This window comes from Lepus europaeus, chromosome 18 (assembly GCF_033115175.1).
Source record: "Lepus europaeus isolate LE1 chromosome 18, mLepTim1.pri, whole genome shotgun sequence".
In the NCBI taxonomy this organism is placed as follows: Eukaryota; Metazoa; Chordata; class Mammalia; order Lagomorpha; family Leporidae; genus Lepus; species Lepus europaeus.
This window is the reverse complement of record NC_084844.1, coordinates 3039718-3065405: the sequence shown is the minus strand read 5'-3', so window position 1 is coordinate 3065405 and position 25688 is coordinate 3039718. Positions and strand designations below refer to the sequence as shown.

Below are 25688 nucleotides of genomic sequence, written 5' to 3'. Positions count from 1 at the left end.
AAGGCGCAGGTGGACGCGGGCTTCTTGGGGGAGGGGCAAGGGCGGGGCCCCACCGCCCCCTCCCCAGCAGCAGCTGCAGCACAACCAGGCCCCCGATGCCCGAGCGATGGCGGCTGCTGTTGAGGGCGCCGGTGCCCGATGCTCTCTCCGCGGAGCAGGAGGGAGAGGAGCCAGGGCTCGGGGGTGGCCCCTCTTCAAGATGGCACCTCCCTGAGAGTCTCACCAGGGCACAGCTGGTGGCCGAGGGGCGGCCAGGAGCAGACCCACCCCCATGTGAGCGTCACACAGCCGGGCAGCTGGGAGCAGTGGCTGGGCAGGCACCACGGGGCTTCTTGAGGTTCCGGGGCCCCCAGGGCCTCTATGGAGCCACATGCGCACCTGCTGCAGACCCCGCCCATTCCCCTGCACCGCCCCTCGGCACCCGGTTTCTGCCTGGGGTGTGCATAACTTTTGGGGGGGACCGGAACCCAGGGCACCATGTGGATGGCTTCAGGGTCACTAGCACAGGAACCCCCGGGGCCCCGGCCTCCCCCTTCAGCCTCTGCTCCACCCCACCCGCAGGGGGTTCTGGAAGCCAGCCGCAGCGGGCAGGGCCCCCACCTCTCCATGGAGGCCAGCGTGCCATCCAGGCTGCCCAGGTGCTCCGGGACGGGCAGCAGCGTCTTCCCCTTGACCTTGCCCCCCATCACGAACATCTCGTTCTTCAGCTTGTGGACCTGCTTCACGATGTCCTCCGAGACCACCCGGGGCCACCCGTCTACGTTCTCGCTTTGGTTTAGCAGAGAGTAGAGCACCTGGAAGGACACGCCTGTCACCGGGGCTCCCCCCAGGGTCCTCGGAGTAGGAAGGCTCGGCGCCCGAACCCTGGGAAAGCGGGTCCTCCTGCCGGAAGTGGGGGCTGTTGGGGTGCCGAGCCCAGCTCCTGACCTTGGGGTGGCAAAGCCGCCTCCACAGAGACCCCGCCTCGCGTCACCCTGACACCGTCCCTGCCGGGAGCAGATGCCAGCTGCCGCCTAGGAGAGGCGTGAGGGCCGACCTGTGCTCGCCCCAGGCCCACGTGAGGCAGTCCCAGCCCCCGTCCTCAGAACGCGACTGTGTCTGGAAACAGGATCTTCAGGGAGGTAAGCAGGTGGGAGGGAGGCCCTGGCTGCGATCCATCGTGACCCGCGTCCTTACGGGAAGGGGAGCTGGGACAGATACTCGGGGGGCCGGACCCAGGAGGCCTCAGGGAGACAGGGCCCGCGAGCCGAGGAGAGAAGCCTCGGCCAGGCCCAGCCCTGCTGCACCCCGACCTCGGACCTCCCGCCTGCAGGACTGCGGGAAAGAAACAGCTGTCGTGGAAGCTCCGGCCCCCGGGACGTGGCTGTGGCAGCCGGGGCCGGCGAGACACCGCCGTGCACCGCAGTGGAGGGCCGCCCTGTTCCTGGTTCCCACATCCGTCACTCGTTCCCAGGGATGTGTGCAGGGTGGGGACCCAGGTCACGGGGGAGGAGAGCAATGATGGGGAGGCTAAGGAACCCGGGCTCTGGACAGGCTGGCTCCAAAACTGTGCCCGTCCTGCCACTCCTGCCCAGAGCGACACCGGGGAAGAGGCAGGACAGGACCCCCCCCAAAGGGCACCCACTTTAACCCGAAGTCCCCGAGAGCCCACACCTTCCAGGGCTACAGGCAGTGACGAACTGCGAGAACAGGCAAAGGGCGGGACCTCTAGACGCAGGTGCACAGGCGTCACCTGTGGGCCCAGCCGGCTCCCAGGGGAGGCTCCCGCGGGCCCAGGGCCGCCTCCCGGGGGCCCACGCACCTCCTCCACCACGGCGATCAGCTGCTCCACGGGCGCAGGGCTGATGTCCCCGTAGAGCAGGCGCGCCTTGTAGTTGGTTTTGGTGATGTTTTCGGGCTTGGTCTTGATGAAGTAGACGCCTTTGGACTTGAGGGACTCCGGGAAGCCCAGGCAGGGCACGATCAGGCCGGCGGGGTTGAGCGTCAGCACCAGCACCGAGACGTCCACCTTCTCGAAGAACTCCGTGAACAAGGCCATGTTCTCCTCCGCCCCGACCAGCTTGCTCCACTTGTCCGGCTTGAACTTGAGCACCACGGTAGCCACTTCCTCCAAGTACTCCATCCTGACATCCGGGGACACGGTCATTCTGACCGCTCCTTACACCCCGGTCACCTGCCAGGGGACAGAGACGGTGCCAGGCCGTTCCCCCACCTCCCGATGCCCGCCACTCCAGGAAGTGGACGCACGTCCCTGTCCCAGCCTGGCAGGAACTAAGGGCTCATCAGGACCAGCTTGCTTTACGCTGTGGATGGGCTGGGGGCGGGGAGGGCCCGGGGGCCACGGCCACGCCCTCTGGCTGGACACTGGCCACCTCCCTGCCGTGGGGCATTGCTAACGGGCTGGGCTGTGTGCTTGTGCAGTGTGACCAGGAAGTTAGCAGGCTGGGAGGAGAGACCCTCTGGCTGGAGAAGGGGCACGGGGTGACCGCAGCATCTCGGACAGCGATGGGGCAGGGAGACAGGGGGGTGAACCCAGGAGCAGTAAAAGGTCCTGGACATGACCAGAGAAAGGCACCGCCCCCGTGAGCACGTGCGAGACCACACAGAGGAGGAAGCAGCCCCACGTGTGGTGTGGGTGCTCACACGCTGCCCCCGCTTTGCGCTGGCCGTGTCCGTCCCCTCCGCCTCCCCAGCCCCCGGCACGCACCCATCACAGGACCCGCCTGCAGAGCCCCCGGCTGTGGCTCAGCTGCCCCCCAGGAGGGCCCCGTGGGGCTGTTCCCTCCAGGAGAGGAGTCCCTTAAACACTACGCCAGCCCCCAACTTGGGGGGACACCCGGGCTCCCAGTACTCCAATGCTTTGAAAAACCAACAACAAAAAACAAAACGGAGCCAGCGCAAATCCACGATGACCGAGATGTGGGAGTCTCAGACGGGGAGGCACCGTCCCCCACCACGACGGACTTCCGGGGGGAGCCCGGGCACCCACGGGCGACGTCAGCAGCACTCAGAAGCCACACCTTGTGCTTTGCACTTCCCAAGAGGACGGAGACCCCGGCGGAGAGGCCGAGTTTCACCGTGGCCCCCACGTCGCACCGAGACAGCCTCGTGGGGAGCAGCAGCGTGGCCCATGTCACCCAGGTGGGCTGGGGCCAGTTCTCCTAGAACCTCAGGGGAGTAGACACTGTGAGCAGCCAACAGGGGCCTGGGGACAACAACGGGCCGATGTATGGACCCCGCAACACAGAGGGGACGCCGCCAGGCACCAGCGAGTCGCCAGAGCCCTGGGGGTGTCTGTGCTGGCCGTGAGTGACCCTGCACCTGGGTACCCCGAGGTGGGCATCGTGGCCTTGGTGTGGAGCCTGGGACCAGGACGGCCGAGGACCCCGGAGACTCGAGGGTCCCTTCCCTGTCTGTCTCACCATGGGGCGGAAGGAAACATCTGAGCTCCCCTGCTTTGGGGGCATTCACAAAGCCAGCGTCTCTCCCTCGCAGGCCGCGGCGCCTGTGGTCTGGGGGGCCCCCATGGCCCTCGTGGGTCTGCCCACCTGGAGGGTCTGATCTCAAACCCCCGTCTTGCCTCTTCCTGATTGGAGGCCAGAGGGCAAGTTACAGCTGTCCCACGGGAGCCTTTGGGACAAAGGGGCAGGTGCTCGTTGGGGGTGGGGGGCAGGATGGCTTTTGGGGAGGTGGCCCCCACGCTGCACTCAGGTCGGGGGGCTTCCTGGGAAGCCCACCAAGGCAGGGCTTGCCCAGGAGCAGCTGGCGTGGGGGCCACCGGGGGCTGGGAGGCGGCCAGTCGTGACCAGCTCCAGTCAGGGAGCGGAGCCATTTCTGGGGTGGCCGGTGGGTCTGCCAGGGCCCCGGGGTCCCAGCTCTGTCCTCTCCGAGTCGGTCCTCGGCTCAGCCCCCGGCCTCGGCTCAGCCCCCGGCCGCCTAACACGGGTCAAGGCTGCTCACCAGCTTAGGCGAACGTGTGCTCCTGTCTCAACAGGGCCAACGCGAGGCAGCCCCTCCCCAGGCCAGGGGAGAAGATGGCTCCCTTGGCTCGAGGGCTCCAACTGCCACAGAACCTCCAGCTGGGGCTTCTGGAACCTTCCCTGGACGCCAGTGGCCAGTGGCCGGAGTGCAGCCGTGGGCGCCCGGCCCGCACTGAGGCCTCGCAGACCTGCGAGTTCGGTTGACCGCTCTTTGCGTCTGAACTGCAGCCCCGAGTCCCCCTGAGCCTCGAAGTCACCGACGTGAGCACGCGGGGCCCAGAGCCGTGGCCGCGTGGACCCAGGGCTTCCTGCCCGTCCTGCCTGTTCTGTGTCCTTCGCCTTCTCGCCTCCAGGCGGTGCAAATCGTCACTGTTAGCCCACTCCCCAGCACCCGGCTTTCTTGTGGAGTCCAGAGCACGGAGAGGGGTGCGGGGTGCGGTACGCGTGGCTTCCGCTCCCCTGCACCAGGTGAGCACAGCAGGGCGTCTTCACCACACACTCCCTCCTCCCTCTGTTCCCGCACCGTGGCTGTCACTCATCTCAGTCTGGGAAGCAAGGTTGTGGGCAGTGAAGTAGACCCCCTCCCGACCCCCACCCCCGTGGCGACCCCCACCCCCATCCTGACCCCCACCCCCATGGCGACCCCACCCCCATCCCACCAGACGGGATGCCGGCACTGCCCGTGGAGGCTTCTCAGCCTTCTAGGCCACAGCACGGGCTTCATCAGGTTTTTGTGTTTTTTTTAAGGCAGAGTGATGAGGAAGATCTTCCACCTGTCGGCCTTTTCCCCAAACACCTGCAACAGCCAGGGCCAGGCCAAGCTGACGCCAGGAGCCAGAGCTCCGCCCAGGTCTCCAGGGCTGGCAGCGACACGGGCACCGGCCCTCCTACAGGAAGCTGCCGGGAAGTGTCAGCTGATCCCAGGCCCGCACGGTGGGCTGCGGGCGCCTCCGGTGGTGTCCCAGGCGCTGTGCCCAGGCCTGCCCGAGCCTTGGCTTCCAGACAGGCGTGCCAGCCACCGAGGGAGGGAGAACCGGGTATCCACACGCAAAGGGGCGACGCCGCCCCTTGCCGCCCACCATCCACAGAGATAACTCGGTTCACAAACGTCAGAGCCGGGTGTAAAATCTCAAAACCACGAAACTGAAAGCGAGGGGAAAGCGAGGGCGAGGTTAACGCCTGGGATGAGCCGAGGGCTTCTTCCAGGCCGCACCACGGCGGAAGTGACCGAGAGAAACCAGCCACACACCGAGGTAACCTCGGAGCTTTGAAGCCGGCGCACAGAAGGGGAGCAAATGTTAGCAAATCACACCCCTAGGGAACTCGTTATAGTACGACAGCGATACAATCTAACCTAAACACGAGACAGACAGCTCTGCAGGGACCCGGACCCAGCCCCGTCCTCCCAGGCCACCCTCCACACCTCGCCTCCGGACTCAAACCCTGAGCTCTGCTGGGAGCCCCCGACGCCCCCACGGCCCCACCAGAGGCCGTTCCGCCAGCTCCCGGCAGCCCAGTGACCCCGACACAGGGTTAGCAGGGGGGCCGGCTGCTCCTGTGCACAGAGCGTGTGGGCCGCGAGGTGCCGGGACCGAGTGCTGGGTCTGGGTGCGTCTGGGAGGGGGTCTCCGGGTGAGACCCGCGCTGGGATCCGCCACCCCTCGGCACGGAGGACCTGGCTGAGAGCACCCATCCGGCGAAGGCAGAGGGAGGCGGGGCTCGCCCCGGGGAGTCTCGGCGCCCCCACCCCTGCCCCTGGCGGGATTGGCTCCATCCACTCCCCTGGCCTGCAGGCCCCTGGCTGGGCCCCGAGTTCCCCCACCCGCTCTCCGGCAGGCAGATGGCAGCTCTCGGGACTTCCCAGAGCCCACAGTGGGCAGGGCCAGCCAGTCCGACAAACACGGCCGTCTCCTCCCTTGCTTCCGTCTAGAGCACCGTGACCCCCAGCACAGGTGCACGTGACCCCTTCTCTGGCCTCTGTCTCCAAACCTCCTCCCTCTGTCAGCTTCCCGAGTCGCTGTGACTGTAGGGAAAAACTCCCCTCCCTCCGCACAGCCACCTTCCTCTGAAGACTTCCCGGTAACGTCCCTCTCTGCTTCCCCGCCTTTGTTTTTGGCCACAGAATCAATCCCAGGACTCCCGCTGCGGCACAGTGGGCTAAGCCTCCCCCTGTGGCACCAGCATCCCCCATGGGTGCCAATTCCAGTCCCGGCCGCTCCACTTCTGATCCAGCTCTGCTGTGGCCTGGGATAGAAGAAGATGGCCCAGGTCTCTGCACCCACATGGGAGGCCCTGAGGAAGCTCCTGGCTCCTGGCTCCGGATCGGCCCAGCTCTGGCTGTTGTGGCCATTTGGGGAGTGAGCAAGCAGATGGAAGATCTCCCCCCCCCCAAATAAATCAATAAATCTTAAAAAAAATTGTCCACTTGGCTTCCTCGCCTTCCACTGCAGCCGCCCCAGGAGAAGGGGACGCAGGGATGTGTCTTTAATGACTTAACCCAGAGGCTGTCTGCTCACGCCCTATTGGTCCACACTGGCCACATGGCCCTACCCGGCTGCACAGGATGCTGGGAATTGTAGTCTCCAGCTGGCAGCCACGTGTCCACCTGGCATGGGGCGTGGTGGTGCCACATGGATGTGGGGGTTCCCTGGGAGAGTGGCCCACCTCCACCACACTGGCTTAGACCCACCCTCGGAGCGGGACGCCACTGCTCGGAAGCCTCACAGGCCCCCCAGACTTGACACATAGGAAACAACCACTGCCCCTCCCGGCCCCACACACCGATTTTCCTTCCAGGTGCCCTGGTTGGATGAACCGCCCACCTGTGCTCCAGGCACCCAGCCAGGACCCTGTCTGTCAGGGTTGGCACGGCGATTCAACGTCCCCAACACCCCCGAACGCCAGCACCGCCCTCCGGGTCCAACTCTGCATCGTTCAAAAGGCGGCCGCCGCGTCCACCCCCGGCTTACAGCCGGTTCCCAGCTCCCCACTGCTCTGAGCAAACTCTAACCGCGGAGGCCCTACGAGACTCAGCCCTGCCTGCTGCCCAAGCCTGGCCCCGCTCTACACATGGCCTTCCCGCCAGGCCTAGAATCATCCCCACCCCCACACAGGTGCACCTGCCAATTCCCACACACCTTAAGGCTGCTGTCCTTCCTGGTGTCCCCCAACAAGCGCGGTGAGCGCCCGGCGCCGCCTGTGTCACAGCTACAGGCCTCGCGGCCACCTCCCGCGTTGCCAGCTCCCAGACCTCTGATGAGGGCAGCCACTCAGAGCCTGGCGCTGCGGTGAGCGTCGCCGAGGGCGCCAAGGCTCTGGGAAGTCCCGCTGCTGAGCCGGGTCTCCCGGCGTCTGCCCCCACCCCCGACTTTTCTCGTCGGAGCCGTCTCTGTTGTGAGCGCCGCTCGGAGAAATGCTAGACCCAGGTTTAGCCGGCTTGTGCCTCCCCAGCGCCTCTAAGTGCAGGAGCCCAAAGCACCAAGCACCGCACGTCCAGCGGGGACGCTGCACCGGGAGGCGGTCGGGGAGGTGGCCCTGGTGCTCAGACCCGGTTCCAGGCACTGCAGGAGCGATGCTGACGTGTCAGAGAGGGGCCCACGTTTCCTGGGGGCCCGCGAGCTTGTCCGTGGGCCCTGAGGACGCGACCCCGGGGCCTGTGGACGTGGCTGCTGAGCGGCTGGCTCCGGTCCTCCCCGCTGGCCAGGGCCACCAGCTGGGGACATCATTCACGGCTCTCTTTGGGTTCTGACAGCACAGCCGCCCGTGGCTGGGGGTGGGAGGAGCTGGGGTGCAGGGGGCACATCCACCCTGCGGAATACCTGGGGGAGGCAAGTTTCAGTAAAGGCCGACTGCCGGGCCACCGTCCCCTGCTGTGGGAGCTGGCGGCCGGGCGTCTGGGTCTCGGCAGCCTCCCCGAGTTCCCCGAGAGGGACAGCAGGCCGCGGCCTCTGCACCCCAAACCCTGCACGTTCTTGCCCACGGGCGGCCAGGCGGGGTCTCTTACCCAGAGCAGGCTCCGGGCCCTCGGGTCTCCAGAGGTCACAGCCAGAGCGGGCACGGCCGAGGCCTCGGGACTTGGTCCACTTGGCGTCCGAGCACACAGGGCCGGCGGTGAGGCCCCACCAAGGAAGGAAGTGCGGTGCTGGCTGAGCCCCCCGGGCTGGAGGGGTGAGGGCATGGCCTGCACCTATCAGGGAGGAGTTGGCGTGGTGCTGCCTGGGAGAACCATGGCAGACCTCGGGGCAGTGAGACAGGTGGATCCCATTCAGTTGCTGTGGGGCGTGGGGCGTGGGGCGTGGGGCACGGAGCCGAGCGGGATTCCCAGCGCAGCTGAGGCAGTGGGGGGCTCACAGCCAGGGAGCTCCAGTCTCTTCTTGGGTAAGTTCACCTGTGTGGTCGATTGCCCTTGGCCAACGAGGCCCCTGTGCCTCCCCCGAGCCCACGACCCGTCTGGGCAGCAAACGCCGGCCGCAGGTGGAATCACCTGGAAGCTTCTAGAACTTGCAGTGCCCGAGGGCCGGGTCAAAGCTCCTGTTTGGGCCCAGGCGGAGGTGGGGTGGGGATCCTGGATCCAGAGGCCAGTGCCCCCTCCCCCCGTCTTAGAGGAAGCTCAGTGGGCCACCAGGGCCGACCCCACAGGTGGCTGTCACACACCCCCCGACCCCGTGCTGAGGGGCTCATCTACGGCGAGCCCTGAGGGGACGGCCTGGGCATGGCTGCTGTGCTGCCCGGGGACAGGTGCCTGGCCAGCTCTGCAGGGAGGAGGTGCCCGGTGCACCGTGATGGACGGAGGGGGGCGTCCCTTCCTGGGCTGCCAGCGGGTCACAGCTCAGCTTCCACCAGAGACTTGGAAATAGCAAACTTTTTAAAAATATTGATTTATTTATTTGAAAGCCAGAGTTACACAGAGAGAGAAGGAGAGGCAGAGAAAGAGAGAGAGAGCGAGCCAGGTCTTCCATCCGCTGGTTCACTCCCCAATTGGCCGCAATGGCCAGAGCTACGCCGATCCGAAGCCAGGAGCTTGCTCTGGGTCTCCCACATGGGTGCAGGGACCCAAGGACGTGGGCCATCTTCTACTGCTTTCCCAGGCCACAGCAGGGAGTGGGATCGCAAGTGGAGCAGCCGGGACTCGAACTGGCACCCATATGGGATGCCGGCCCTGCAGGCTGGGGCTTTACCTGCTAAGTAACCATGCCAGCACTGGAAATAGCAAATGTTTATTTCTCTTTTTTTCAGGATTTGTTTTATTTAATTGAAAGGCAGAGAGAGAGAGAGAGAGGGAGAGAGAGAGAGAGTCTTCCGTCCGCTGGTTCACTCCTGCGATGGCCCGGACTGGGCCAGGCTGAAGTCAGCAGCCAGGAGCTCCATCTGGGTCTCCCACGTGGTGGGAGGGGGTTGGAAATGGAGCAGCCAGAATCAAACCGGGCACCCCATGGCGGATGCAGCCTGGCGGCGGCTCAGCCCGTTGGGCTGCAGCACCAACCAGCCCCAATGTCTTTTCCTGAAAAGGACAAAGGCCCATTTTCTTTGGAGAATTTTTTGGAAAGCGCGCTAACGTGCCGGGGTGGTCTCTGCAGCCACTTAGCTCAGAGCTCCGCCCCCTGCGGAAAACCCACGCGTCCAGGCTGAAACCCGGGCTTGAAGCCACGGCTGGGTCCAGGCAGTGCCCCAGCTCCCCCTCGGACCGCATCCCAGGGTTCCCTGCTGCGCCCGCGTGTCTGGGGGACGGCCTCCTGCTCAGCCCGGCCCCGGGGTGCGGGCCTCGACCGGGAGCCTTCTCACCTATGGCTGCAAAGTGAGCGGACTGCGAGGTGCGGAAACAGGGCCGGGGCGAGGTCTGCACCCCAGGGACTTCCCGTGCGGGCCGGGAGCAGACAGGAAGCTGCCAGCCCCGCCCGGGCGCAGGTGCGGCGCACCCAGGTTTGGGGATTGAGCACCCCAAGTGCGTTTCCGGTCAGCCCGGCCTCCCCGTGTGAACAGCGGCCCCCTTGCCGCATCCCCGGTCTGCCCTTGCTGGCGCCCAGCTGATGCTCGGGGCACCTGGCCGGCCCGGCCTGCCCAGGACTTGGGGTTTTCACGGTAGAAACCAGGGAGTCCCGGGTAGACCGGCACTGGCCGGGGGCCTGAGGGTGTCTCTGGCACAGTGTTAGTGGGGAGCCGTGTCCGGCAAAAGGGCGGGGGCCGGGGCTGCCTGCTCCCCGGGGGGACCTGTCGGGAGCCCAGAAGACCCCTGTGTGGGCTCAGAGGCTGAGGGACCCCTGCTGTGCCGGGTGCACCAGGGCTGGGACCCGGCTCTCCTGGGCACCCAGCGCCGCTGGTCAGCCGTCGGGAGTTCCTCTAACGGCGAAGTCTGTGCGAGGGGCACCACAGCCCGGTCCTGTCCCCATTGTGGGCAGCAAGGCAGCCGGGCAGCCAGCCACAGGCCCCCGCCCCACGTGGAACTCTGTGTCGCACTTGTCAGTCGAACTCGCCCTTTCCCAGGAGGCCTCTGTCTCACCCTGGACACAGGGGGACAAGGGGTGGAATTTATAGAGCTTGATGCCTGGCCGACAACTTGGGGGAGCGCTCTCTTCCCAGAGATGGCGCCTGGAGGAGGCGCCGGGTGCCCTGCTCCCCTCCCCCACCCCCTCCTGGGTCCACTGCTCACCCCTGGTGGGTATCCCATGACCAGGTGTGTGTCGCTGGCTCACCTGGACACAGTCACTGTCAGCGCCAAGAGTTCTTCAAGACACACAGGGAGAGGATGGCAGGAACGGAGATCAGCAGCATTTACTCTTTTAAGATTTAATTATCTATTTAAGAGGTAGAGTACAGAGAGAGAGGTCTCCATCCGCTGGTTCACTCCCCAGGTGGCTGCAACAGCCGGGGCTGGGCCAGGCTGAAGCCAGGAACCAGGAGCCAGGAGCTTCTTCCGGGTCTCCCACGTGGGTGCAGGGGCCCAAGCACTTGGGCCATCCTCCACTGCCTTCCCGGGCCACAGCAGAGAGCTGGACTGGAAGAGGAGCAGCCGGGACTAGAACCTGGGGCCCATATGGGATGCCGGCGCCGCAGGCAGAGGATTAACCAAGTGAGCCACGGTGCCGCGCACCCCCCCCCAACTATTTTTGATCTGTGATTTGCTGACTCTGCAGATTTGGAGAGCCAACCGTACCCCCAAGGAGACGGCTACCCAACACACCTCCGGATCCCCGTCTCCTGGGATCGTCCCGCACCAGGCTCGGCTGACAGGTGTTCAGAACGGGCACGCTCACGCTGGCCAGCGCCGACCCCGCCGTGACCCGGCACACACAGGCTGTGGCTGAGATCCAGCAGGGATTTGAATCCCTCACTCCCTACGCGGACACAGGAAGAGAAGGGGGCGCTCCGGCCCCGCGGGAAGGCACCGGAGAGTCAAGTTCCTGCTGGCTGTGGCCTGACTGTGGAGTCTGCTCGGTCTGTGGCCCCCTGGGGTCTGGCCTCCCTCCCCTGGGAGCCCAGCACCTCCAGGCTGGCTCCCAGAGCAGCTCCTGCAGGGGCCGCTGGGGGGGGGGGGGTGACGCAGCCCTCTCTCTGAACTGTCCCCTCCCCCGGGCAGCAGTTCTGCCTCTGCTCTCAGTTGCTCCTCCCTCCCTGGAGCAGCCACGCCACAAAGAGCCACTGAATCTGCTGTGTGGGCCTGGCTCCCGCCAGCAGCCCCACCGCGGCCAGCGGAACCCCGGTGTGCTGGTGCTCACGGCTCGGGGCCTCCTTGAGGTGACCCGGGCGTGAGGGTGGAGCTTCCCCGAGTGGGATCGGTGCCTGATGAGAGAGGAGAAGGGAGCTGACGCGGCCACAGGCACTGTCCCGGCAGCAGAGCCTGGGCCGTCCCCAGGCACCTAACGTGCCGGTGGCTTCGTCTCTGGATTCCGGCTCCAGAACCGTGAGCACACATCGGCGTCGTTTATGCGCTACCAGCCTGCTATGGCTTCAGATCCCTGATCCCCTGGCGCCCCGCACCCCAGCACCTTGGCTGACCGTCTTCCAAGCCTGCTTTTCGAAGCGTCCTCGTCTTGGGTTTGGAGTTCGGTCTGTGACTCCTCGCTGTGATTCTGTGTGTGCAGGGGTGGGTGCTCGCTGACGTCCACCTGTTTAGTTGCTCCGGCACCAGCTGTTCCCCTGTAGATCTGTCACGGAGCTCTGTCGACCGTTCACAACAGCTGCACAGCGGTCACGTGTTCATAATGACTGCTTTGAGTTCCTGCCTGCTAGTTTCTTTTTTTTTTTTTAAGATTTATTTATTTATTTGAAAGTCAGTGTTACACAGTGAGAGAAGCAGAGGCAGTGAGAGAGAGAGAGAGAGAGAGAGAGAGAGGTCTTCCATCTGCTGGTTCACTCCCCAATTAGCCGCAATGGCCGGAGCTGTGCCAATCTGAAGCCAGGAGCCAGGAGCTTCCTCTGGGTCTCCCACACAGGTACAGAGGCCCAAGCACTTGGGCCATCTTCTACTGCTTTCCCAGGCCACAGCAGAGAGCTGGGTTGGAAGTGGAGCAGCCGGGACTCGAACCAGCAGCGCCCAGCACCCATATGGGATGCATTGCAGGCGGTGTCTCTACCCGCTAGGCCACAGTGCCGGCCCCTGCTAATTTCAGCTCTAGGTCATCTTGGGGTCTGTTTCGCTTGCTATTCTTTTTCTTGATGGTCAGCTGCAGAGTTCTGTTGCACACTTTGTGTGTGGCAGTGTGGCTGACACGTCGGAGATGGTCTCCGTTAGGCTGGTTCTGGCACGCACTGGCAGACGGTTTCCAGAACAGTCAGCTTTGCTAGGACCCTGTCCAGGAAGGGCTATCTTGGTCTCGCACACAGTCTTAGGATGCCCAAGGCTGGACCTTTCTGGGGTCACATCTGGGAGCGAGGTCTCTTTGCCTGGGCAGATCTGGATCCCCTGGCAGCAGGCAGTCTCCGCCCGGCCTCACCCCTGCACTCCTGCAGCCCAGCCCCCACCCCCGACCTGGGCTCAGCGCCCCTCTGCTCTGCCAGGCTGCCGGACCCCAGCCTGGGCTGCAGGTCTCTCCCATCTCAGCCCAGCAACCAAACCGCTCGGCTCGGGCTCGGCCTCCTCAGGCTGCAGGACAGTGGTGCCTGGAGTCGAGAGCCAAGGCCACCGTGCTCCTGCCCTGTGTCTCCTCCCCCTGCCCTGCGTCTCCTCCCTGCCCTGCGTCTCCTCCCCTGCCCTGCGTCTCCTCCCCCTGCCCTGTGTCTCCTCCCTGCCCTGTGTCTCCTCCCCTGCCCTGCGTCTCCTCCCTGCCCTGCGTCTCCTCCCCCTGCCCTGCGTCTCCTCCCTGCCCTGTGTCTCCTCCCCTGCCCTGCGTCTCCTCCCCCTGCCCTGTGTCTCCTCCCCCTGCCCTGTGTCTCCTCCCTGCCCTGTGTCTCCTCCCCCTGCCCTGTGTCTCCTCCCCCTGCCCTGCATCTCCTCTCTGCCCTGTGTCTCCTCCCTCTGCTGTCTCCTCCCCTGCCCTGCGTCTCCTCCCCCTGCCCTGTGTCTCCTGTGCCCTGGGTCTCCTCGTCTCCTCCCTGCCCTGCATCTCCTCGTCTCCTCCCTGCCCTGTGTCTCCTCCCCCTGCCCTGCGTCTCCTCCCTGCTCTGTGTCTCCTCCCCTGCCCTGCGTCTCCTCCCCCTGCCGTCTCTTCCCCTGCCCTGCGTCTCCTCCTGTGCCCTGCGTCTCCCCCCTGCCCTGTGTCTCCTCCCCCTGCCCTGCGTCTCCTCCCCTGCCCTGCGTCTCCCCCCTGCCCTGCGTCCTCGCTCTCAGTGCCCACATTCCCGTGCTGCCTGCCATCCAGCACGGAAGCTCTTGTTTGGATTTGTCCGGTTTTAGATTTTCTTCGGTGGCAGGAAATCCCGCGTAGAGCCGTCGCGCTCTCGTGGCCGGGAGCAGAAGTCCTGCAGGTTTTGGGTCACCTTGGCGTCCCGCTGGGTGAGGGCAGGGCCAGCTTTGCCGTCACCACCTCCTCGGGTTACCCGACTCGGCCCTCAGCCCACGCTCTGCTGGGGGGCTCAGGCAAGGCGGCCCCTGCGCACTCCGGACGCCCCAGCCTGGACACCGCCCGCCCGAACTGCTCCAAGTGCTTTCAACCCAGCCCTGTGCACCCAAATTCCAGGAAGGGTTTGCAGGCTCAGCCGTACGGACGACTCTCACTTATGCGGTCAAACTGTGGAAGGCTGTTTGTTGTTGGCGCCAGTCTGAGGTCACCGCTTCCGCCCCCAACCTGGGCGTCTCGTGTCAACTGCCAAAGGCAACAGGCACAACTTCCCGGAAGGTGCGGTGTTCAGATAGGACGATGGTGCCATGTCCCCCTGCTGTCGGCCTGGCCTGCTCGTAGCAGGCAAGATTTGTTAGTTAATGGCCGCGGCTACGCGAGGTCTGGCCTAGAGCCTCCGCAGCACAGCCCCCAGCCCCCCACAGCCCACACGCTCAGCTGGAGTCTCCCGGGGTGGGGGCGGGCGTAGGGCTGGGAGAGCCTGGGGACGTGTCTGCCCCTCGCCATCCCTGTCGCGGCCCAGCCGTGTTTCTGTACGGGACTGTCACTCAACCGCTCGTCTCACCATCAGTCCCTTCATTCCAACAAAGGCCCTCACCCCAGGCACCGTCCTTTTGGGGGCCTTTCCCACTTGGATCAGACTCTGTAAGGAAACCTGGGCGGGGGCCGGGTTCGTGGCGTTGTGGGTTAAGCAGCCGTCTGCAATGCTGGAACCCCATATGGGCACTGGGATTTTCCACTTCCCATCCAGCTCTCTGCTGTGGCCTGGGAAAGCAGAGGAGGATGGCCCAAGTGCTTGGGCCCCTGCACCCACATGGGAGACCTGGAAGAAGCGCCTGGCTCCTGGCTTCGGATTGGCCCAGCTCCTGCCATTGTGGCTATTTGGGGAGTGAACCAGCAGATGGAAGACCTTCTCTCTCTCTCTAACTCTGAGTTTCTAATAAATAAAACAAATATTTTCATTTAAAAAAAAAAAAAAGGAAGGAAACCTGTGGGAAGAGGTAACACCAATTGGCCGTGGGCACTTTGCGCCCTGTAGTTCCTCACTTCTCGAAGGCACGGGGACAGACCAGGGACGATGCGGTCACAGGGCCTGCGCCCAGCCCTGTGCTCACCTGCAGCCCAGGACGGGCTGGAGGCCTGCGCTGTGTTGTGCACCTGCGCTCATGAGAGCCACGTGGACACCAGCCTTCGCCAGGGGACGCTCCTGCAAGCTTCCCCCATGGCGGGGGTGTGGGCGTCCTCGCCCCGGAATATTCCTCTGTTGTCAGAAGTTCCAGCGATTCAGCGGAGCCTGCTGGGTCTCACACGCCCTGGGCAGGCCGGACCCCTTGGCAAAAATCTCAGCCAACTTACCAAGGGCGTCTCCTCCCAGGCTGGGTCCACAGCAGCTCAGGGGCGTGCGTGCCCCGTGCACTGCAGCTCCCAGGCCACTGAGGGACGTGACAAGCGGTGTCCTTCCCCACAGCCCCGTCATCCCCCCGGCGTCCCACACTGTTCCGCGGATCCCCATGGACCCCGGCCACGCAAGGCTATTCTGCCTAGAGCACCTAAGGCCAGGAGGAGCTCGAGCAACCAGCGCCCCCGAGGCGTGGCGGCAGCGAGACTCTCACCTCCCCCAGGGGTGAGACTGTTGGCTAACACAGGCCCCCTGCACCCTGTCACCCACAGCACCCTGTCCCAGCTGCCCCCAGCACAGGGCACTGTCGCTGCTTCCGTTACTGCTGACACGGGCATGGCTGGGCCCCGTCTTTCTCTCCGAGTGCCTTTGGATATGCATGATAACGATTCTAGAATCTGTAGTCCGGAACGGACTGTTCTGTCTTAGCCTTTTAAGACTGGACTGTTCATTAGAGCAAATGTCCCGGGAAACAGGCGCGCTGGGTGGTGGGTGAGCTCCGGGCAGAGGGGTTTGCAGGGTCCAGGAGGCAGGACAAGCTGCCCGGAGCGATGTCGGCCAAACGTGTGGGGGCCTCCCCCGCTTCCAGTCCAAATGTTGTCTGTTCTATATTCTGAGCTGTTACTATGACAACATAAAACACTGGGATCTAAAAGGAGGAACTGGGCTCCGCCTCCACCTGCGCGAGGGGAGACTCGCGTGGCTGAGTGCAGAGGGGCCGCCCAGGCACGAACGGGGAGATGGCCCCGGCTTCTCGAGGACCAACACTCGCCACTTCCTTCAGCAAGGACATCTCCAAAAAGGCCCAAGACCACGGGCAAGAGGGACGAGCCGAAGCCAAACTGTGGAGCTGAGCTCAGGCCGGGTCCTGGCCTCTCCCAGGAGGCCACCGCTGGGGAAAGCTGGGTCCTGGTGTGGCCGCCTTCTGAGCCCTGGGAGGTCCTGACCGCCTGGCCACTGGCGGCAGCCACGTTCAGGTGGCTGGGGGTGAAGTCACTGCCGGGCTGTGTGGCAACGGGGAGACAAAGCCAGCACACCGGGGGGTGCAGGTGTGTGCGTGTGTGTGTGTGTGTGCAGGCTGAGGTCAGCCTTGCCATGAGAAGCCCCCAGGGAGGGTCCGTGGCCCTGGGGGAGGGCGGGAGGTCACCCCCCAGGGCCAGCACAGCGCCAGGAGCTCGCGCCACGTTGCACTGTGTCTCCAGCGTCCGTCAGGGCTCTGAGTCGGGCAGCCCCTTGAGAAGCACTAGACTGTGCTGGCCGGCGCCGCGGCTCACTAGGCTAATCCTCCGCCTGCGGCGCCGGCACCCTGGGTTCTAGTCCCAGTCGGGGCGCTGGATTCTGTCCCGGTTGCTCCTCCTCCAGGCCAGCTCTCTGCTGTGGCCCGGGAGTGCAGTGGAGGATGGCCCAAGTGCTTGGGCCCTGTACCCCATGGGAGACCAGGAGGAGGCACCGGCTCCTGGCTTCGGATCGGTGCAGCGCCGGCTGTAGTGGCCATTTTCGGGGTGAACCAATGGAAGGAAGACCTTTCTCTCTGTCTCTCTCTAACTCTGCCTGTCAAAAATGGGGGTCGCCTCTCTACACCAGCAACATCCTCTGGTGGACGCCAGTGGGTGCTGGAGAGAAGGCTTCACGAGCTTCCGTGCAGGCGCCCCAAGCCAGCCGCCCCGGCACTGCGGCCACGCGAGCCTCCGGGCAGCCCTGCACGCCCAGCTCAGGCAGCCCCTGGCCAGCATCTGCGGGACGAAGCAGGGAACGAAGACCCTGGGCCAGGAGGGAGCGGGAAAGCTCTACACGAAGCTGCTTCGAGCAGAAGATTGGCAGCAAAGCACTTCAGACCCCACCTCCCCAACCCCGAGAATGAGCCAAGAGGCAGAGGAGCTGCCACTCGGCCCCTCGGCAGTCGGTGCGGGTCGGAGCCAGGAACAGAAACACGGCCAGGGGCAACCGGGGCCGAGGCGAGAGGGAGCCTCCGGACTATGCCTGCAGTCTTCATACGACTTTGAAAGTATCTCGAAATGGGGCCGGCACGGCGGCTCGCTTGGTGAATCTGGGAACCCATATGGGTGCTGGGTTCTAGTCCCGGTAGGGGCGCCGGGTTCTGTCCCGGTTGCCCCTCTTCCAGTCCAGCTCTCTGCTGTGGCCCGGGAAGGCAGTGGAGGATGGCCCAAGTGCTTGGGCCCTGCACCCACATGGGAGACCAGGAGGAAGTACCTGGCTCTGGCTTCGGATCAGCATAGCTCTGGCCGTAGCGGCCATTTGGGGGGTGAACCAACAGAAGGAAGACCTTTCTGTCTCTCTCTGTCTAACTATCTGTTAATAAATAAATAAATAAATAAATAAATAAATAAATAAGAAATATCTCGAAGCAGATTTCCATAGGGCTGGGACACTCTTGTGAACGGCGTGGGGCTGGGGGCGGCATCCTTACCCAGGAGCTACAGACGACAAGGCAGGCAGGGCCACCAAGGACAAGTCAGGAGCCCTGGGTGCCACGTGACCCGGGGTGGTCAGCAAAGGCCGACGTGGGAAACCCCAGGGAGCAGCCCCAGTGTTGGGGGGAGTGCGTGCAGATCCTGGCTGCCCTGTGCCGCCCGGAGAGCCAGGGCCAGTGAGCTCCAAGAAGCCACAGGTCTGCTTCACCTGGAGAGATGAGCCAGGGGCACCCAGCGCACAGCCAGAAGTCGGTGGACGCTGACCGCGATTTCCTACACACGGTGCCAGAGACGTGGCCGCTGGCCCAGGAAACACGTGGTGGTCGAAGCAGGGGTGGAAATGACGTGGCCACGCTGGCTTTCAGAACTGCTCTGCGACAGGAGGACCTCTGCCCCGCCTTCAGCAACTCCCAGGTCCCCGCCCGGCGCCGGGGGGGGGGGGGGGCGCGTTTGGGGAGCAGGTGCATGCCAGGGGCTGGGGGGCACTAGAGGGTGCGGCCAGCAGAATTGGGCCCCTGCTGCTCCCTCGTGCCTCTCCCCGACAGCCTCGGTTACCCCCGTCCTTCCAGATCTCAAGGACCTTGGAGAACAAGTGTCCTGGTCACTGCGCGCCCACCTGAGCCCCCTTCTCGCGTCACCGAAGACGGGCTCTGATGGAAGAGCTGCACGCCCTGGCTGGCACAGGGCAACCTTGCTATGTGTTCACGGATCTGCCAGGCGGGTCCCCAGGGCTCGGGCTGTGCCAAGTGGTGTCCAGGAGCTGGGGACACAGAGATGAGGCAAAGACGGAAAGCCCTGCTCCCGCGGAGCTGACCAGCGAGGGCCGTGGTTGACACGACCACATCTGAGTGCAGGCGCAAGAAATCCTCCCAGCCAGCGCCGCGGCTCAACAGGCTAATCCTCCGCCTTGCAGCGCCAGCACACGGGGTTCTAGTCCCGGTCGGGGCACCGATCCTGTCCCGGTTGCCCCTCTTCCAGGCCAGCTCTCTGCTGTGGCCAGTGAGTGCAGTGGAGGATGGCCCAGGTTCTTGAGCCCTGCAACCCATGGGAGACCAGGAGAAGCACCTGGCTCCTGCCATCGGATCAGCGCGGTGTGCCGGCCACAGCGTGCCAGCCATGGCGGCCGTTGGAGGGTGAACCAACGGCAAAGGAAGACCTTTCTCTCTGTCTCTCTCTCTCACTGTCCACTCTGCCTGTAAAAAAAAAAAAAAAGAAAGAAATCCTCCCGGGGTGCAAACACAGCCCCAGCAGGCTGAGCTGCAGTCAGGGACCCAGCTTGGGGGTCTGCTGCGAGGTGTGGGCGTCCGCACCGCTAGGCTAAACATCGGCCCCCAACCCTTTTAAAACAACCGAAGAAAACTGTGTAACATCTTAAGGACACTAAAGTAAGCACCCGGGGGCCGGCACTGTGGTGCAGCAGGTAAAGCCGCCACCTGCAGCACTGGCATCCCAAATGGGTGCCGGTTCGAGTCCCGGCTGCTCCACTTCCGATCCGGCTCTCGGCTGGTGTGCCGGGGGGAGCCGGGGACAGGTGAGCAGGTAGACGCCAGAATGCTGGGAAAGCAGATACCGAGTCCGGAGAGCCTGCAGGTCTGGTCCGGTTTTGGATTGGAATCCAGATCAGATCAGATCAGATCCCAGCTTCCCGGGGGCGGTCAGCTGGCCTCCAAGGGCTGTGCCGGAGGCTAGGTGTGGGGAGATGAGCGAGCCGCCCAGGGACACGGGCGTTCCGTAAATGGCACTGAACGCTGAGCTGGGCTCTGTGCTGCAAGGGTGTTTGGTCGCTGACTACGTGTTTCTTAGTGACGTTGGCCATGGAAACAGCAGGCAGGGTTCTGAGCGAGACGCACAGCTAGGTAGGAAGCAAACAGACTCAACGCGCCCGAGTATGTACAAAGGCCTAAGCCAGGGGAGCAAGGCAAATGTCAGGAAAAGCCGCGCCGTGAAGGTGCGGGGAGCGAAACCGAGGTCGGGGCACCGAGCGCTGGGCCTCTTTCCGCCCTGGCCCAGAACACGAGTTCTGGAACCCGATTCGTACGGCCTCCTTCTACTGTCCCCCCGAAGGAAGTCATGTTGCGGTGGCCTGCTAGAACGGGACCCCGAAAGCCCTGGCCACAGCTCACTCACCGCCGGATCCAAGGTCACCAGGATTTAAGCTGTTTTCTCCTGCAAGTTTTGTTTCAGCTCTGCCGTTCAGGTGTTTGACCGTTCCGGGCTAACGTTCACGGACGATGTGAGGTCAGGCTCTGGCCCGGCTCCTCCGCGGGCGGCTCCTGGAATCCCAGCGCTGGGTCACCCAGGACCCCTGGCCGTAAGCACCGCGCCCTCCTAGATGCTCAATGCTACCCCGCCGACCTGCGCACCTAGTCCAGCAGCGCCAGCGCCACAGCTGCTCCGAAAGGGACAGGCGTCTGCCAGCCCCCGCCCTGGTTCTTCTTCCAGATTGGTGTTCTTGGTCCCTCGTGCTTCCGTGTGCATTTAGGGTGGGGTTGGGTTTTGGGAGCAGCTGCGTGGACTCTGTAGGTCAATCTGGGGCACAGCGTCACCCTCCCCATCTGTGAACACGAGGCTTTACCCTTCTGTCAATCACGTTTGCGGTTTTCAGGGTGCAAGCCTCATGCTTTAAGAAAATGTGTTCCTAACTAAGCACTTTCTGAAGCTTTGTAAGTGAAGCTGTCTCCTTGCTGGGGGAGGTTGTTCACTGTGAGGATATAAACAGAACCGACCTCGTGCACTGGACTGTGTCCCGCTGGACTCGTCTATTAGGGCTGCGCAGTGTTCTGAGATCCCTTTGATCTTCCATAGACAGGGACGAGGTCGTGTCACCTGACTTCCCCCTTCCTATTTGGATGACTTTTGCTTCTTTTTCTTTTTAAAGATTTACTTATTCACTTGAAAGGTAGAGCTACAGAGAGGCAGAGGCAGAGAGAGAGAGAGAGAGAGAGAGAGAGAGAGAGAGAGGTCTTCTATCCACTGCTTCACTCCCCAAATGGCTGCAACGGCCAGAGCTGGGCCAATCTAAAGCCAGGAGCCTGGAGCCAGGGGCTCCATCCGGGTCTCCCACGCGGGTGCAGGGACCCAAGGACTTGGGCCATCTTCCACCGCTTTCCCAGGCCATGGCAGGGAGCTGGATCAGAAGTGGAACAGCTGGGACTAGAACCAGCACCCACGTGGGATGCCGGCACTGCAGGCGGTGGCTCTACCTGCTACGCCACAGCGCCGGCCTCGCTTCTTTTTCTTGCCTAACCTCAGTGCAGTGAGCTCAGACGGCCAGGTCTGGCTCCTGTCTCGCTCCTGGGCTGGCAGGGCTGCTTTTCAAAAAGGAGACCCAGGCGGCTCTGTAACTGAGGGCAAGAAACCAGCCAGGAAGGAGGCCAAGGACACAAGCACGAGACGGGGGGGACCCCACAGAGAAAACAGGGGGGAGGGAAGGAGGCCAAGGACACAAGCACGAGATGGGGCGGGGGGTACCCCACAAAGAAGGGGGGCGCTTTCCACAGAGATGAGAGGAGACAAGGAATCCGCCAGGCTGGTGCCAGCAGGGAGGTGGGAGAGGAAGGAGGAGAAGGGAGGGAGGTGAAGGGGGCAAGGAGGGAGGGAGGGAGGGAGGGGGCTCTCCTCATAGGGTCCTCATCCCAGTGCAGGGGAGAGGCCGTCTGGGCAAGGACAGCGCAGGGCTAAGCAGGGCGACGTGAGACGCTGCGGGCCCTGCCGTCCCTCCCTGCTCTGCGCTGGGTCCCCGGGGGTTCTCGGGCTCCGTGACGCTGGCCTGTCGGTCCCGGCAGGGCACAGGCACCTGCCAACTCTGAGCACAGATCTCAATCTCCAGGTACGGCGGGGGTTTCCTCTTCAGAACACGAGGCGCGGCCCTGCGGGCCCTTCCCCGCAGGCAGACCCCTGCCCCGGCGCGCGGCCGCCCGTCCTCAGAGGCCACACACAGCACGGTGGGCTTTGGGCAGAGTCAGTTTATTTGCTGCGGTTCCTCGGCGCTAGCTTACAAGGCGAAAACAACTAAGTCAACCAGAATAATTATAATTTCTTTAAAAACCCTGTCAACGACTTCCAGTCATTTCTTTATATTTTGTATTTTGACAAACTTTTTTTAAACAAATACAAAATAATCTAAAAAGCGAAAAACTATACATGGATTATTTACACCTCTGATAAATAGACTGATCCTGCCCAGGTCCCCTCTGCGGCAACGCTCAGGGGGCCGCAGGAGGGTCCCTGACGGCACGCCGGCACGAGGGTCCCGGCAGGCACGAGGGTTCCCGCCGGCCCCGCCCCGCTGCGCTCCGGCTGCCGCCCTGCTCCCAGCTCCAAGCGCTCCAGCTCGGACACCCGGCGGGGCCAGACGTGCCCCGCCCCACCCACTGCCCCCTCTGCAAAAGCTGATTTCAGAGATGCCGACCGGCCCTGAGGGCAGCAGAGGGGCCTGGACGCTGGGCCCGTGCAGGCCACGCCCTGCGACGCCCGGGGCCTGGGCCCCTGCTCCACCTGGACAGGCCTGCCACCGGGCCGTGGGCGGGAGCTGCCCTGAGAGTCCCTGAGATTCGCGGCTCCCCTCACACCCGCGGCCTCCCCCCCCTCCCCCTCTGCCAGGCCCACCGCCAAACGCACCCAGCATGGTCCAGTCAGGGCTGGTTTTGAGGCAGAACAAGCTGAAGCCCTGGGGGATCAGGTGAGAGCGACCCCTCCCTCTAGAACGAGGACAGGAGTGGGGGAGAGGAAGACACCCAGGCGTGGCCAGCGGGGCGGGGCCGTCCCGAGCCGGGGCGGGACCACCTCCCTCACAGTTTTGGTTCCGAGGAAAGCGGGGACTTCCTGCTTCGCAGCCCACGAGGGGAAACCCCCACAGGTGCAGTGGGCCCTCCCCTCTCCCCGGTGCAGGTGCCGCCCGCTGCCGGCCAGGCCTCCATGGCTGCTGGCCCCACCCCGGCTCGCACCCCTCACACTCGCCCCGAGAAGCCACCAGCGGCCGGGGAGCGTGGCCGAGGCAGCCTGGCCCTGCCCTGGGCCCAGGCGTCGGCCCAGGGAGCCCCGCACAGACAGCGCAGGGCGCACCTCAACGGCACTGTTTGAAAAAAAAATAGCAAGAAAAAACAAGGGCTTTTGTCGTCCGTGGCTTCTCCTCCTGTGAGAACAGCTGAGGTGTGTGTTCGTGGCGCAGGGGCTCCGGGCTCTGATCAGACCTGCTGAGCAGACTCGCCAGGGAGGGAACGGCTCAGGAGCCCGCGCTCGCAGGCGCCCGTGTCCCACCCCTTCTCCCGCTTAGGAAAGAGCAAAGCTGAAGCCAGCCGAGGGACTCGCCCCGCGGCGCCCCTCCCGCCGGCCGGGCCGGGGCCTGCACACGTCACTCAGTGCCTTTTGGTGGAGGACACCTTCTTCTTCCGCGCCGCGAGCATCTCGTAGAAAGGGTCCCTGCTGATGGCCGCTCTGCAGGAAGACGCGCGGGGGTCAGAGAGGGGCTAGGCCAGTCCCCAGCGCGAGGGCCCCACGCAGGGCGGCCGGCCCACGCCCACCCTCCCCACCTGCTTCCTGTCTCCTCACACTGCGCGCCTGCTCCAAGGTCGCTTTGTGGGAACAAGTCACCACCCCTCCCCTCATGGGCTCCACTTTGAGCCACTTCCGCAGTTCTCAGCCTTGGCCACAACCCTGTCCTAGTTTGAGTTCAAACGTGGAAAAATGAAACCAAAGAAAGACCAGAGAGCAGGCGACAGGGGCTGCGCCTGGGTGGACAAAGCCAGCGCTGCTCGCGGAGAGGACTCCCCGGCGGGGGAATCCGGGGACCTGGGGGTGGGGGGACTGGCCAGCCCTGGTGGAAGACCTGCCCAGCAGGGAGAGGAGGTCGTGCTCCCGGGAAGAGCTCCCGAGGACTCGCGTGGGAATGCTGGTGCCGATCTGCACGCGGGATCGGAGGGTGCAGTGGGGCGGGCTTCGGACCCGGGCGTCTGCATCTCTGAGCCCCGGGGCATGGACACACAGCTCCACGGCACGGCCAAGGGACCCTGAGACTCCCTCTCCAGGCCCTCAGCCTTCCTGCAGCGTGGCGCACGGTGGGCCGTGTCCTGACATGGACACCGTCATGCGACGCCCACCAAGCGTCTCAACCCCTTGGGCCTTAGCTTCCTTGTCTACAAACGGGAACACAGGGCCTCACAACTTTAACAAACTGTGAAACATTGCTCCCCGCCCCCCGGGCTGTCACCACGAATCTGAAATGAACAGACAGTTCAGCCTGCGCCAGCCCCTGGGCCTGCAGGCTCACTCACTGTTCCCACTCAGGGTCTCGGACGGCACTTGGGAGACCCAGACTGGGGGTGCTCTCAAAACATGCTGGAATGCCCACAGACCAAAGGCAAACGATTCCCTGGAGTACGGGAGACGCAGGGCAGCAAACCTGGCTGGGAACAGAGCCTGGGCGCCTGAGAGCCATGGCCCCGCCGCCCCGCCGCCCCCGCCGCCCCCGCCGCACTCTCCTGGGCCCAGCGCTCACTCACTTGATGCACTTAATCCACTCCTCCTTCTCCTCGGGCGTCGGCGCCGAGATCCGGTACACGGTGTGGTTCCCTTCCACCACGCGGCCGTCGGCCTCTGTCTTGCAGGCCTTAATCACCTGGTCTTTATTGTCAGGGATGTAGAGCTCAAAACAGTTCTGAGAACCAAGACACAGGGAGGGAAGGGAAGCAGGGCCTTAGGGAACCACAGGTGACAACCAGGCACACACGGCTCCACCCCAACACACATCAGACACAGACAGGACCACAGGGGACAACCAGGCCACACGGCTCCACCCCAACACACATCAGACACAGACAGGACCACAGGTGACAACCAGGCACACACGGCTCCACCCCAACACACATCAGACACAGACAGGACCACAGGGGACAACCAGGCACACACGGCTCCACCCCAGCCACATCAGACACAGACAGGACCACAGGGGACAACCAGGCACACACGGCTCCACCCCAACACACATCAAACACAGACAGGACCACAGGGGACAACCAGGCACACACGGCTCCACCCCAACACACATCAGACACAGACAGAACCACAGGGGACAACCAGGCACACACAGCTCCACCCCAGCACACATTAGACACAGACAGGACCACAGGTGACAACCAGGCACACACAGCTCCACCCCAACACACATCAGACACAGACAGGACCACAGGGGACAACCAGGCACACACGGCTCCACCCCAACACACATCAGACACAGACAGGACCACAGGGGACAACCAGGCACACACGGCTCCACCCCAACACACATCAGACACAGACAGAACCACAGGTGACAACCAGGCACACACAGCTCCACCCCAACACACATCAGACACAGACAGGACCACAGGTGACAACCAGGCACACACGGCTCCACCCCAACACACATCAGACACAGACAGAACCACAGGGGACAACCAGGCACACACGGCTCCACCCCAACACACATCAGACACAGACAGAACCACAGGGGACAACCAGGCACACACGGCTCCACCCCAACACACATCAGACACAGACAGAACCACAGGGGACAACCAGGCACACACGGCTCCACCCCAACACACATCAGACACAGACAGGACCACAGGTGACAACCAGGCACACACGGCTCCACCCCAACACACATCAGACACAGACAGAACCACAGGGGACAACCAGGCACACACGGCTCCACCCCAACACACATCAAATACAGACAGGACCACAGGGGACAACCAGGCACACACAGCTCCACCCCAACACACATCAGACACAGACAGAACCACAGGGGACAACCAGGCACACACGGCTCCACCCCAACACACATCAGATACAGACAGAACCACAGGGGACAACCAGGCACACACGGCTCCACCCCAACACACAT

General features: G+C 64.0%; 2 protein-coding genes across 3 annotated transcripts in view; both read right to left on the bottom strand.

Moving 5' to 3' along the window:
• Window positions 1–2146, bottom strand: part of DNAH17 (dynein axonemal heavy chain 17) — a 77403-nt gene extending 75257 nt beyond the window's left edge. Inside the window, 2 exon segments of the mRNA XM_062175646.1 lie at window positions 601–794; window positions 1802–2146. Coding sequence (XP_062031630.1) covers window positions 601–794; window positions 1802–2146 — 539 coding nt within the window.
• Window positions 2147–21755: 19609 nt separating this feature from the next.
• CYTH1 (cytohesin 1) overlaps window positions 21756–25688 on the bottom strand; it is a 121611-nt gene continuing 117678 nt past the window's right edge. For both annotated transcript variants that reach the window (XM_062216412.1, XM_062216411.1), the window contains exons 12-13: window positions 24304–24458; window positions 21756–23239 (exon numbers count right to left, since the gene is read on the bottom strand). In XM_062216412.1, the coding sequence (XP_062072396.1) occupies window positions 23161–23239; window positions 24304–24458 (234 nt within the window). In that variant the 3' untranslated portion in view covers window positions 21756–23160. The remainder of the gene's footprint in view (window positions 23240–24303; window positions 24459–25688) is intronic.